The sequence below is a fragment of the Gouania willdenowi genome, chromosome 3 (assembly GCF_900634775.1).
Source record: "Gouania willdenowi chromosome 3, fGouWil2.1, whole genome shotgun sequence".
Taxonomy (NCBI): domain Eukaryota; kingdom Metazoa; phylum Chordata; class Actinopteri; order Blenniiformes; family Gobiesocidae; genus Gouania; species Gouania willdenowi.
Genome location: NC_041046.1, coordinates 31,046,299 through 31,061,185, shown reverse-complemented (window position 1 = coordinate 31,061,185; position 14,887 = coordinate 31,046,299). Strand labels below are relative to the sequence as shown.

At 38.0% G+C, this 14,887-nt stretch overlaps 2 protein-coding genes across 3 annotated transcripts in view; both read right to left on the bottom strand.

Moving 5' to 3' along the window:
• dhodh (dihydroorotate dehydrogenase) overlaps positions 1–14,887 on the bottom strand; it is a 58,287-nt gene that overhangs the window by 41,278 nt on the left and 2,122 nt on the right. The gene's annotated exons all lie outside the window — the stretch shown is intronic.
• LOC114481976 (aldose reductase-like) lies at positions 2,262–6,928 on the bottom strand. Its single transcript, XM_028477095.1, has 4 exons — positions 6,784–6,928; positions 6,432–6,599; positions 4,836–4,952; positions 2,262–2,546 (listed from the first exon to the last, which is right to left on the bottom strand). Exons 1-4 carry the CDS (start codon positions 6,817–6,819, stop codon positions 2,277–2,279), a joined length of 591 nt encoding a protein of 196 aa, XP_028332896.1. The 5' UTR covers positions 6,820–6,928; the 3' UTR covers positions 2,262–2,276.

Below are 14,887 nucleotides of genomic sequence, written 5' to 3'. Positions count from 1 at the left end.
CAGCATCTGAAGCTGGGAAAAACCATCTCTGCTCCTCGGACCATCAGCACTGGTTCTCCTCAGGGCTGTGTTCTTTCTCCTCTGCTCTTCTCACTGTACACCAACAGCTGCTGCTCCTCTCACCAGTCGGTCAAACTCCTGAAGTTTGCAGACGACACGACCATCATCGGTCTCATCTCTGATGGAGACGAGTCGGACTACAGGTGGGAGACAGACCGGCTGGTGTCCTGGTGCAACCAGAACAACCTGGAGCTCAACGCTTTAAAGACAGTGGAGATGATAGCAGACTTCAGGAAGAACCCAGCCCCCCCTCACCCTGGGAGACTCTACAGTGATCTCTGGAGTACTTCTGCTTCCTGGGGACCATCATCACCCAGGACCTCAAGTGAGAGCTGAACATCATCTACCTCATCAAAAAAGCTCAGCCGAAGATGTACTTTCTGCGGCAGCTGAAGAAGTTCAGTCTGCCAACAAAGATGATGGTGAACTTCTACAGCTCCATCATCCAGTCCATCCTCTGCTCCTCCATCAGCATCTGGTACGCTGCAGCTACGGCCAAGGACAAGGCCAGACTGCAGCGAATCATCCACTCCGCAGAGAAGATCATCGGCTGCAATCTGCCCTCCCTCCAGGACCTGTACGCCTCCAGGATTCTGAGGCGTGCAGGAAAGATTGTGGCGGACCCCTCCCACCCTGGTCATAAACCGTTTCAATCTGTCCCTTATGAAAGGAGGTTTCGGTCCATCAGGACCAGAACCTCCAGACACAATAACAGCTTCTTTCCCTCTGCCACCATCCACATGAACCCCCCAACCCGATCACCACCTCCATGAAGACATTATCTGCTGCACTGTGTATATATATTCTATATTCTCTATCTATCCTTTATTTATCCCTCATCCTTTATATTTATCATTATTATTATTGTTGCTGGCTTGTTTCGCACACTGACTACCAAGACAAATTCCTTGTACTGTCCTAAAAACTGTACTTGGCCATTAAAACATTTCTGATTCTGATTATTGTGTTGTGTAATCAAGCCAGACTGGTGACAAGTGTGAAGCTTAGGTATAATGGCGATTGCTGTGGACAGAGGGAAGGAGTGAATGGCAATACCTATAACAGGTATTTGGGATCAATGTTTCTAAGGTTAAGCCCAGTTCGAGTTTTATCTCACAGTCCAAGGCATGCCGGTACATCGTAGACCAATGTATGTGCAAAAAACCGCTACTGCAAACCCAAGTGCCGCCCAAGCCTGAAGATGCAGCCAGGCCAGCAAAAAGAGCGGGGGCCAAGGAGCCCCAGGCTACCCCCCCACGGCCAACCATCCCCCAGACGCCCCAAGATCACAGGCCGAGAGGCAGCCACCGCACCCCACATACACATCCGAGAAATCCCCAAAGAGTTGAGGACCCAGCGCACCCCGCCACCGACCCAGCCAACATCCACCTCTCAACCCTACCTACGTGACAAGTTTCATGCTGACTGGACAAAACCCCAAGGAGGAGTTTGAAAAAGTAAGTTTTTGATATGTAGTGACTTACAAAAAGCAATATAGGGAACACATGGTTATAAACATGCAGTTCTCCCTAGTGGCCTACAATATTCAAATTTGGCTCATAACCCCACAGTCACACGCCAACCATGGATCTCAGATTTGGCGTCGTTAGCATTTATTTTGATCGAGATATGCAACAGTTGGCATTTTTATAGCTGTTAGAAAATGTACTTGGTAATAATTTGCACATTTTCTGACCAAACAAAATTCTTTACTCAACTTTAGATCAGGTCCAAGACTCTACATGCCAAGTTTCACGCTGATTGGACAAAACCCCAAAAAGAATTTCGAAAAGTAGGTTTTTCGCCACAAAACTGAAGGCAGAAATGGCGTGGCCCAGCCCAGCTGATTCAGTGCTATTCAGGGAATCTGTGGCTAGGTTTTTGAATGTGCGGCATACGATGTGGGAGTTATAAGCCAAGACTCGTTGACCTTGGATATAGCGCAACCTGCTGGCGGACATATGAGTTTTTGCATCCGAGGTAAACTGGACTCTGGATTTCTAAGGTTATTCTATTGCTTTTTAAGAACAGATTCATGACAGGACAATAAAAATACACAAAATGACTCCAAAAACAGAAAAGACTACTACACAAAAATAACATAATGAAAACAATGATATAAAAAATAAAATGACTCCAAAAAACACTAAATTAGCGACAAATCAACAAAATGACACCAAACACACACACCACAACAAAAACACACAAATTGTTTCTTACCTGTATTCAAGCTCAGATTTAAAGCTCATTTCTAATGAGAATGTTGATAATGTGACCTGAAACACTGACCTTATGACACTGCAAATCCATAAGCCATGAAGATGCTCACACACTGTCGAAGTACGTGCGCTAATACACAGCTCCTGTGTTTCCACCTGCTTAAATCCTACGTTTGATGTCAATCTTACCTCCCAGGTTTCCAGAATGTCCGTTCCGTCACTGATGGCCTCTCCAGCAGCATCCAGAGGAAGGTGCTCCTCTCCAGCCTAAACACAACCCAGAAATAACAGCTTTTAGGCTACTTTGGGGATTATAAGTGAATAAATGAGTGAAAAAAAAGAACATGTAATATTTAAGTATGAAGTTTTTTTTCTGCATGGAAACTGTGTCACTCTGATTTCTGCATTATAAGTTGCCACTTTCGAATCGGCCATAATGATTACAAATGTCAACACTAGGAGAAGTGCATTAGTTAATTAATTGTTTACAGTGACGCTTGGCCTTTTTTGATTTATCCATGTTTACCATTTGTAATTGGAGCAATTTGAATATCCTGTAACACAATTTGCCTTTTCTTATTTATCAGTGGCTTTACTACGGAAGCCCATTTCCGCCAGTAAACAAAAACCAAACTAGGAATAGTAAAATAAAAATTTAAACTTCTTAAGTCATAATTATGAGATACTATCTCATGTCACTTAGTATCTCATAATCATGATCAAATTTATTGTGATTATTTTACTTCTACTTTTTGGGGATTTTTTTTTTTTTTTTTTTTTTGAATGGTGGAAACAGGCTTCCATACTTTACAATTCTTACAGGGTTGTTCCATGTCATCTATCTATCTATGTATAAAGCAAGGAACCTATGTCTGTGTGTTTATCTGTTCCTTAAATATCTCTGCAAATCAGGCTAAGATTGACCTGAGAGTTTTAACATGGCTGCTGCTTGGTTCAAGGGTGTACAACTGACCAACTTCCACCAAAATTAAAGGGACATATTTTCTATTATTCACCCATCTCCATTTGTTCTAAGAACCCCAACAACTTAGTATTTGAAGTTTATTTTCCTAAAACCACCTGTTTTCTGGAGTTTTAGCCGTCTGAAAGATGACTTTCTGACCAATTCTAAAACCAGGCTGTTTGAGTCGGCGTGTCTATAGACGCGGACTCCACACAGTTGATCACTTGTGACATTCTTTTCCTATTCACACACTCTTGTTGTTGTGAATGCACATTACAGTAAAACACATGGCTATTTATGCGGCTATTGTGATTGTGAGTCAGAAAAACAGTTTTATGAAATGTGTGCGCCATGCAGCAACAGCAGCTTCAACAGCAAACACACTTACCGGAGCTTCTACGTTGCTTTATTGTCATCATTTCAAGTAGAGATTACAAGAATAGTCCATGCAAGGTGATAGTCCGAACCGCTGTGTTGCATTGTGTCACAAACACAGTGTTGCCAGATTCGTTGTTCGTGTTTGGGCTGTTCTAAGATCTGATCTGGCAACACAGATCCCCAATTTCATGTGTGATATCACAAATGTAGAAAATTTGAAACGGGGCAATTTTCTCTGTGTTATAAGACTTGCGCAGACCACAAACAAACGACTGGATGGTTTCATTTACATTTTGTGTGCTGGTGGACACAAAAAATAAAACATTAGATAATAAAAAAAAAATGCTCTCCCATATTAACTCATTGAGAGCCATTCACGTAAATCCGTTTAGTAACGTTGACTGCCAAAGACGTCTAAAGACGTTAATTGTGTTTTTTCGGCTGGGGTTGCTAGGAGAGTGTGACGAAGCGCTCCAGTGAATATCTAACTTGTACCATGATGTAGTGACCAACTGGTGACATGTAGGTGGCAGCTTTGGATGAGAGATCACTCGTTATTGGCAGAGCTCAGAGGGAGAGGGTGAGTGACATCCCACCTTCAAACAACCTCATTTGTCCATCCATGAAAAAGCTACTTAACCTGCCACTTTTCTATAGCAATAGATAATTCCTACGGGCACTGCACTAGTTTCACAAATGGCCCACGCACTTCGATCTAAAAAAATTCTGAATTTTTTACCAATTGTTTTGTGATTATTCAATAAGCACACTGTATGTTTTTAGCTTGATTGGATAAATAGTTTTCAATTTAGTGAGGGGGGTATGTGTCGGTTTTCATGGGTCCTTATTTTTCTTCCGCCAGATAAGATGAATAGCAGATCTTTTTCTATATTCTGAGAGAATAGGTGGAGCTGTATGACTATACCACATTTCAGCTGAAAATGGAATGAACATAAGACGGCGTTGGATATCCTGAACATTTGTTGAAATGACCCTACTTTAATTTAGTAGTTTTCTACAACTATGTCTAAAATCATATTGTGGATTTTATTAGAATTGCATTTTAAAAACCCATTATCTGCATCGGTCTTTAAAGTCTCATATCGCTTAAGCTCTAATTTCTAGCCAAAGCATAAGCTGCAGTGATGTATGGTTTGAAGACAGTTGCTGGGATAAAGGTTACTGAATCAGGAGAGACATGGAAAAAGCAGAACCTTTAATCCCATGGGCCAGTGCACCAGGTAGAGGTCCAGGTAGTCCAGCTTGAGGTCACTCAGAGTTTTCTCACATGCTTGTCTGACCAAGGATTTAGCATGGGAAGTGCACCACAGCTTTAAAAACAAAAAAGAACAGGTCAACTGATGAGGATAACATGCCAAAAAAAACAGAGGTTACAAGTAACAAAGTACAAATACTTTGTCACTGTAAAGTAGTTTTTTCAGGTATCTGTACTTTACTTGAATATTTATTTTTTGGCGACTTTTTGTTTTTACTTCTTACTTTTTCTAACAAATATCTGCACTTTCTACTCCTTACATTTGAAAAATTAGCTTGTTACTTTCAAGACCTTTGAAGATGAAGTCACTAGGGACGTCCCAATCCAATAATGATATTGGATATCGGTACGATATCAGACAGAAAATGAATAGCATTTTATCGGACTGCATCTAAAATCTCCGATATCATAACCAATATAATAATTTTTTTTTTTTTATTGATCTTATTCAATTGTATTGTATAAATGCAAGTAACCAACTGGTTAATAATAAATGGGTCAGTTTTTCTCATACCTACTGTTGCTGATTATTGTTGTCTGTTCGAGTGACATCACTTGATCAAGCATTTTCAAACGTTCCACACTACAAATAAGCAATAAAAGTATGTATGATTCGTGCTGTTATCGTATCGGATCCATACCAGTATCAGCCAATACTCAAGGCTGCAATATCGGTATTGGATCAGAAGTGAAAAAGTTGTTTCGCGACATCCCGAGACGACGCCACGTAAAAAGACACAAAATGTTGGTAGTTTGAACTTAGTGTTATGGTTAACATTTTAAAGTTCTTAAAAATGTTAAAATCAAAGCTGCTATGGGTTGTACTGAGCATTTACACTTTTCTTTTTTGTTGACACATTTTGTTTACAAATTTAATTTATTATGAGTGCTAAAAGGTAACAGATTTAACTTGTTTCTATGTACCAGTTTTCTATAAATTCTTTAAAAAATATTACATTTGCTGCTTTTAAAAAAACACTGTTTTATTACTTTCAGGGCATTTGTTTTACTTTTTACGTAATTACAGTTAGTAAATACTACTTTTTTTTTTTAAACTTTTACTCAAGGGAGCAACTTAAAAACTTTCACCAGTCATTTAATTGGCAGTGGCTATTCGTACGGTAGCTGTATCAATATATTGACATTCTATCCGTACGTAGCGCTCCTCGTTGCCCAGCTTAGGTCACGTGACTTAGACGCTACGTACTTGTACTGTATGTTACTGACATGCTACGTATTGATGAATTGTTGTGATATCCATACGTAACTTAAACCCTAACTCTACGTACTACGAACTCCTTTTTCGGCATGTAAAAAAAAAAAAAAAAAAAGTGAATGTAACCATGTCGGAAATAAACTGAATAAATAAAAAAAAAATAAATACTTGTACTTCCTTAAACGTACGAATAGACATGTCTTCCCAATACGTATACTCTTACTTGAGTACTGAAGACTAGTACTTTTGCCACCAATGCAAGAAAAAAAAAAAAAAAAAAAAGGTTCTAAAGTGTAACAGTTTAAGTATGGGACTCACTTTGCTGACGATGAATAGATCCTCTCTCTTCACCACTCCATCGTTGATCATAGCATTCACTCCTTCACCAACCTCCACCTCGTTCTGGTAAATAAACGCTCCATCGATGTGTCTGTATCCCGCTGTGATGGCTGCTTTCACCGCCTCTCTCACCTTACCAGTGGGAGACTGGCCGCCAACACAGAAACTCTCCATTAAACACACAAACCCCGAGTTATAAAGCTTTAACCTGCTGTAAACACTTGATACTGACGGTGTGCACGTGACGCATAACTCGAACCTGCAGCTTTGCGCACGTACGTCAGCTAGCAAAGTAGAATTAACAAACACGGAGTGAAATATTATGTCTTACCTTCCATGTTCCCAGTCCCAGTATGGGCATGTACATCCCATTAGCAGTTTTACAGTTGTTGTCATTTCTTCAGTGAAGACACGGAGCCTTTTTCCTCAGACAGACACGATCAGGAACAGGATCACGAGCAAGAGCTTTAAGTAGAGCTCGATCGTCGCTTGATTATTGATGTCTTGCCATGTATTTTGGGAGGGACGTCACTGCCCTTGTTTATTATTAGACACAATCTGATCTTATTTCTTTTTTACATACAAGCAACAGCACAACAGAGACAGGCAATAGACAAGTGTTAAAAGGGGAATAGTGCTATAGGCAGACAACTAAACGTCCCACTATTGTTATATTTTATTACCAAAAACAATTTTATTTATTCCTGTTAATTTTTTATTTCATATTTAATTATTATTCTTGTGTTAATTAGTCAGTGTATTACGGAAGAGGATAAGGGCACTGGAAAAACATAAATGGGTTATTACTTTTTTCCAGTCATTTTTTTAGTTATGCCTATATTTATGTTTGTAATTTTTCAAGGAAAAAAAAAAGACATCTTTCAAAATTTTTTGCATGATTTAAACAAACCTATATGACTGTGTTGCGAGGTTATATTTTATTACCAAAAACAATTAGACATTATCATCAAATGTTCACATGCATATTTCCACTGATATTTATTCCTGATGATTCCTATTCAATTTTTATTTAATATTTAATAATTATTATTATTGTGCTAATATAGTCATTGTATTACGGAAAAGGATAAGGGCCATTGAGAAACATTTTTATTCTTTTTTAAACGTATTATTTATTTATTTATTGTCTTTTTTTCTTTTTTTTTTGTTTTAACTTTTTTTTTTTTTCTTTGTTAGTATTTCTTTTCACCTTATAAATTGAAAATTGGAACCACTGCAACAAAAGTAATGTTATTGCAATTTAATAAATGTATTTATTTTATTGCATAATTGTGACCATCACCAGCCCTTCCTAAGGAAGGGTAAGAAACACTTCATTATAGGGAGGATAAAAAGAGAGGGCAGTGTTACACCTAGGTGAGGGGGAAGGGAACAGGGAAGAGGGAGTCAGGGTAGGAAAATGGAAGGGGTGGGGAAGAGTTGACTGTTTTAAAATGAGATGTGATGTTATAGTTGTGCATTGTGTTGTGTAATCAGTTCAGCCAGTCTGGTGACCAGTGTGGAGAAATTGAAGTGGGTGACACAGCACCCAGCTTAAATATAATGGTGGTGGTCGTGAGCAGAGGGAAGGAGTGAATGGTTATACATAAAACAGGTATTTAAGATCAACGTGTCTAAGGTTAAGCCCAGGAGGAGTTTATCCTACAGCTCAAGACATGCCATTGCATCTCTGACCAATGATTGTGCAAAATCCACTTCTGTGAACCCAAGCACCTCAAGCACCTCACTGGGCCCAAAGGTGCAGCCAGGCCGGCAGAAACAACGATAGCCAAGAAAATAAAGAACCAATTTCAACATTATTTTGCATGATTTAAACCAGGGGTGGCCAATCCTGGTCCTCAAGAGCCCCTATCCAGCATGTTTTAGATGTTTCCCTCTTCCAACACCTGATTGAAATGACCAGGATCGTGATCAGGCTTCTGCAGAGCTTGATGATGAGTTAATCACCTGATTCAAATCATTAACTCATCATCAAGCTGTGCGGAAACCTGGTCATTTCTTATGCTACATATGTGTAAATACAATCAAGGAAAATGTGATGCTTTGCGTCAGTTCACTAAGAAAGGAACTGTACCAGGAATGTCCGTCCCACAAACCAGAGCCTTCCGACAATATGGCCCACAGCAAAGCGTAGCTGAATAGCTCTGACATAGGAGATTCAAGTTGTTTACTTAGTTAAACAAATAGATGATGCAAACTTGAAATGTTTGTACTGAAATTGTATATTTATTTAAGTTGAATTTACCCCCTTGCTTTATTTTTTAGAATGTAATTGACTGTCCAGTGCATTATGGGTGTACCTAGTTTTTTCAACCACATTTCTAAATAGAAAAGAAGATGCATTTATCACTCTAGACTTAAGGACTGATTTTCAACTGGTCTATAACTTTAGGAACCAACCACTATATTTTCCTCCTCTATGAGTCTAACGTATAAATAATTTGTTCTTCAGCTTCATTTCGTTTTAATTTCAAAACGTCATTGCTCTGTTTGCAGCTTTCAAAAAGTACTAAAGATGTATTTTGGCTTCTATAACTAAATATTTGACAGGTCTTACCTTTACAGTAATGTCAGGCATTTGCGTGTTCTCCAATGACTTCAAAAACAGCAAAAACAATGACTTTAGGTTTGTTTTGGGTTTAATTGCATCAAAAGATGGTGAATTTGAACTTAAGACTAGAAAAGTTTTACTTTTGACCTGCTGCCTTTTTATTGAAAGCCAAACCTACGCAAAAAGAATAGTTGTACACCAGCATCTGGTTTTCATCTAAATAGGTGGAAAACACTGAACGGAGAACCATAAAAAATGTTTTTGCCCCTTCAGAAAAAACCAAACAAAAACAACAAGGTCGTTATTAAATTGCAAATATTACCACAAATTCTGCTTACAACAATAAGGATAGCATTATGTTTAAGGATAGCAAATTACTGCAAAAATGCATAGTTTGTATTTTTTTGTTTTATGTTTTAATTTGGTGGCTTTTTATGTGTCTTGTCATAATTGTGGAAATATTATGTCTGAGTAACTTAACAAATTCCAAAATGTCAAATTATGCTTTTTAAGGACATTGGTGGTCACTTCTGCCTTTGCACCACAAGAGGGTGCTGTTATTCTTTCTAAAGATTGAAATTTGAGAAGCTCTCTTCATACAATGTACATAACTAAATTGAGGCAAAGAAATGTAAATATAACATTTTACACATTTGTAATAAGAAAACAGAATTGTTTAATTTTTTTTTTTTTAGTTTTTGTCTTTATTCTATTTTTAGAACATCAGCATGAAAAATCTGTTTGAAGCAGCTCTCTCCAAGTGAATAGGCTATGTGATATGTGTATGATTTATTGATGACAGATTCTGTTTTTATAATTTAAACTTCCACCTATAACTGAGTCATGATTCAACGTTCTACAAGACAATAAGAGGATTGCCACGGAGCAAAAACAACACATAAAGACTGAAGTTGTAGGCAAGCCAGCAGCCACTGTGTACCTCACAATGGTTCTCGCTAAAGTTTGGTGTCTCTTCTGATCTTCTCCCAGCTGGACGCCTGCTTTTCAGGGCCTCTCTTCTCTGATCTGACTTCAGACACTGGAGGGCATTTTGCCAGCCGGCAAACTGTCAAAGTACCCCAGGAATCAAACAGTGTCTCACTCTGTCAGGATCAAAGATCCACCGGTAAAACCAGACGAAGACACAGTCACATACAATTGTGACCGAAAAGAGGGAAGCTTAATTCAGAGGCTTCCATTTTCTAAGAGCATGGATTAGACTAAAAGGAAGAAAGAAAAAAAAAAATAAGAAATGCATTTGAGACATTTTGATGATAGAACACAAGCTTAAAGTAGATCCAAGGTTCTCTGAAGGAAACTTTTGGACAATGAGTGTGGACTCAGGTGAGGTTTGTCTTCGTTTTATGTGTAGTTTTGTTTTCAATGGAAGGAACATACAGTATATCCTAGGTTCCAGAGGTGAAAGTAATGGATAACAAGTACTCACATTACTGTAATTGAGTTGCATTTATGGATACTTGTACTTTTCTGAGCATATTTAGAAATCCGTAATTTTACTTGTACTTAAGTATGTTTTAAACGAAGTAACATATTTCATTACATTTCTACACCCAACAGTGACTGAGCAAATTATACATTTTTGTGATAATTTTTTATTCCTGTTTCAATGAATGTAATCCACATGTTCTTATTTGTGCCACCTCTGATCAACGCCACTTTCTTAGGTTCAGGTCGGGGCTTCCACCAATTATGTTGTTACCCACATGATATATTTGGCATAGCACTGTTAGAGTTCATACATTTAGCCATACTTAGAGCCTGATAATTGTATTTATTTTGAATTGAATTTAAAAAAAGGTGTTCATTTTGACAAACCTTTAATTTAGAAAGTGTCTATTTGTACAGTTGCCGTTAGGTTACATATGAGTATCACAACAATTCATAAGTATGTAAGCATAAGCATGTCAGTAACATACAGAAGTACAAGTACGTAGCGTGTGGTTTAGGGTTAGGTTACAACCCTATATCACAACAATTTTTAGGGTTAGGGTTAGGGTTAGGTTTAGTCTTAGTCACGTGACCCAAACTGGCCAATGACAGACCTATCACGTGACCTACACTGGCCATTGAAGTTCGCTGCGTACAGATAGAATGTCGGTATATTGATACGGTATCCGTATTGCCACTCCCTTTATTTTATACAGATGCCTTTGTGGAAAATAAATTAAGTTCCAGTTGTGCATGATTTGGTCTCTTCATTTTTAAATTTATACATGAGATGTTTACTGTATGCAAGAGAACCGTGGCAAGATTTATTACCAAAAATAAACATGGGGGTGAAAGTTACTCGTAACTTTTTACTTTGAATAGTATGTAATTGAGCTACTTTTTACAGTATGTTTGACTTACTTGTACTTGTACTTGAGTAAAATTTCAATAAAGTAACAGTACTTCTACTTGAGCAGGATATATCAGTACTCTTTACACCTCTGCTAGGTTCCCAAAGTGGAGTACGCAAATTGTCATAGTGCATACATGAATAAAAATTAAAAACAGCGTGACAACATTGGAAACGAGAATATAAATCAACCAGCAGACAGGAGCCTCCATGCATTGCCACAAATTACACATTGGCCAATGTAAACGTACCCTTTGGCGTTGACAGAAAAACAATATCATTAAAATAGAGCAAAAATGATCAAAGCTACATTTCTTTGCAGCTAGCCAAACGTGCTCTATCGTGGTGGCAAAGACTTTTCGTGGAGAAAGATTCAAGACTCTGTTAAAAGTCAGCCAAACATTCTCTCAACCTCCACCTTCTCATTAAAGTTGTAGCGAGTTGTATTTAACAGTTTCAGGGTGATGAATATGCTGAATTACTGCTATATGTTCAATCAACAAATGTTTGGTAGATTTATTTTTCCAAAACAAAGAGATTTGTTTCTCACTGAAAAGGCCAGTAGGCTAAATACTTAAATAAATCAAGTGATCATTGAAGAGAATCATTGTCACAAGTTATTATTCATTGTAATGTATTACCTAATAAGCAGTTTATTAATGTTTACTGCACAGAGTTAATGAAAACATTATTAAGCATTAATAAGTTACATAATGTAATTATTTACCCTAATGTATACATACTCAATATGCATTAATTAACATATTAGTAAAATGTAATAATATCACTAGTAATCATTTACTTATGGTGTTTATAAAGTCATGTGTTATGTAACATTAGCAACCTGACAAAAACTAAAAAGCAATTACTGATGGTTAAGTAATGCTCCCATACGTTTATTCATTTTTATGTCAGCTTATTAATGTTAGGTAATACATTATAATGATTAATAACATATTAATAAATTGTTAATTAATGCTTAATAATGCATTAACTAACATTCATTAAGGGACCTTTAATTGTAAAGTGTTACCAAAATGATATATTATTCCTCAACAGGATAGGTAAAATTCAGGGACACATTTCACTGTAGAAATACAATGTATATGATAATACATTATTATTATGCTTCATAGGAAAAGAGTAGTAAAATGTTGATCTCCGTGAGCTGCTGCTGTCATCCTCAAAAAGTCATAATGAAGACTTTGTGCGGCTGCTCTTTGAGGTTGAACCTCTGATCAGACAGTGCACCAGTCAGACCTGACCCGTCCTGCTGAGATCAAACACCTCATTTTATTTCATGGCATTTGCTCCGTCCTCCTCCTGTCTCTCCCACTGACCCCAGGCCTTGCTCTCTTCTTCTTCTCTCTTTCTGCCAGAGCGCCCTGGGTTACAATCTCCACCCATAAATCTAATGTTGACTGTCAGCTCTTGCTGAGTTCACTCACATACCTGCATTCCGCAAATTCTTTGTATCGCACAATAACAAGATGATCGGAGAGAAATCCCTGCGTCATCAGTAAATCATGATCATTTCATTTATATTACGTGCATGTAACCTTTTTGGAAGGCGTTTAGTATATTCAAAATTGATTGAAACCTTCTGAATGTGTCTTTTAATGCTAACGGATGATGAAGCATTCAAAACCAAAGAGAATGAGCACACACACATCCCTCGCTATTGCCTTGAACAGACTGTGTGATGCATTTTGTTCTGCAATTCCGGGCCCGAATTTTCGACGTAGTCCTGCGACGTGACGTCAAATGACGCTGGTGCACGTTCTCAACGGCTCAGAGAGGTGTCCACTCTGGACCCAGTGGATCTATATGCATAATCCATGTATCAAAGCTAAGGATAATCCATGTTCTTGTGCAGAAAAAGGAACGTTTTAACGGTGGATGCTTCATAGCTGTCCTCCTCTGATCTATGGTCCTGCCTACAGTGCTGAAGCTGTGCTCAAGGCGACTGCTGCTGCTGCAGGAATGGAAGAATGCTGAACACAAGTACACTATGTGACCAAACCCAACCACCAGTTCTATGACTCAGAGTTTCACTTTTTATCTGAGTTCTTAGATTGTATATCCTGTGTCAAAAACTGGTTGTCATCAAATTATCTCCAGATAAATTCAAACAAAACAGAAACTCTGATCATCACTCCTGATAAAAAAGATCCGTTTGATCAAGAACTCCCTTGGCGTTCTGGGCTCATCTGTGAAAACCAGCCTCAGAAACCTTGGGTGTGTGTTTGATCAAGCCATGTCTTTGGAGGGTCACTGTCGTCAACTGACTAAAAGCAGTTTTTACCACCTGAGAAATATCTCTAAAGTGAGGCATTTGTTATCAAAATCAGATCTCGAACTGGTCATACACGCGTTTATATCATCTTGCATTGACTATTGTTATTCTGTTTTCACTTGTTTTAATAAGTCGACCCTACACAGACTCCTGATTGTACAAAATGCTGCTGCCAGACTTTTGACAAGTTGACATGTTGTCAAGAGAATCACTTTCCTCCTTGTCTGGTGAAGAACAGCAAGAAATCAAATTAAGAATGAAGAAAAAAACACATCCCTGCATCCATTTAAGAGACTCCATATCCCACAATGCAATGTGTGAAAATGCCAACAAACTTTCTTTTCAGAGTATAGAAAATATAGATTTTCATTTAAATATTTTATTTCTTTTTAAAGGTTTTCATGAAGCAAAATAAATGGATGAAAAGCGAACACCTCCTTATCTTGTGACTTCATGACAATCAGCCAAACTAAGTCAGTGATCTTTTTACGTGAAAGGTCTAAAAGTCACTCTTAAGTTGATCACATTTCCAGTAAATAGTAAAAACCAACTCTAATGGTTTTATGGCGTTAAACCCATTAGCAGCCTTTTAACAAGGCATTACCACACCAGCGCTATACTGGTGTATTACGTTAACGTCTCTGATTTTAACCCACTGATGTTGGTGTGTAAATGGTTACATAGGGTTGAAATCGCATTAAGGACTCGCTGAAGCAGGAAAAAAAAAAAAAAACCTTTGCTACGACCAGAATAGTTCAGACAATTTCTCCTGTTAGTGAGACGGAATGTAAGCATGAAAGGGCCTCTGTGCTACTGGTAACTCAACCCAACTTTTCACAGTTTCTGCTCGCAATGGATTACATTTGTCCCTCACCCTGAGTTATTTACAGTGAGAGGCCAAAGGTTTGAGTTTCTTGTGCACAAACATAAAGAGGGAGGTATGGTGGATGCTTTCACTGTGTGAAAGGTTGTTAGTTTCCAGGCGAGGGAACCCAAATCTATTAATTATTGCCCATTTTACAGGGTGTTATGGATGCACTACTGAGCTATGTGGCTCTTATGTAAATTTAAAATAATTCCAATGCCAAATCTCTATCTAGGTTTTTCCAATGATGCATTAAAATGTTGATCTTGAATCTAAATGTGGCACCAAAGGTGAGCGAGGCATAATAGTGCCTTCTTCTTCTTACGTATGTCTTCAGATCATC

What these genes read in the sequence shown, in the direction of transcription:
- LOC114481976 (XM_028477095.1), bottom strand. Translation starts at nt 6,819, where the DNA reads ATGTACATGCCCATACTGGGACTGGGAACATGGAAG. An exon ending in ATCTATTCATCGTCAGCAAA is followed by an intron (nt 4,953 to 6,431) that starts GTGAGTCCCATA and finishes TTGTTTTTAAAG; the next exon opens with CTGTGGTGCACTTCCCATGC. An exon ending in ACTGGCCCATGGGATTAAAG is followed by an intron (nt 2,547 to 4,835) that starts GTTCTGCTTTTT and finishes GGTTGTGTTTAG; the next exon opens with GCTGGAGAGGAGCACCTTCC.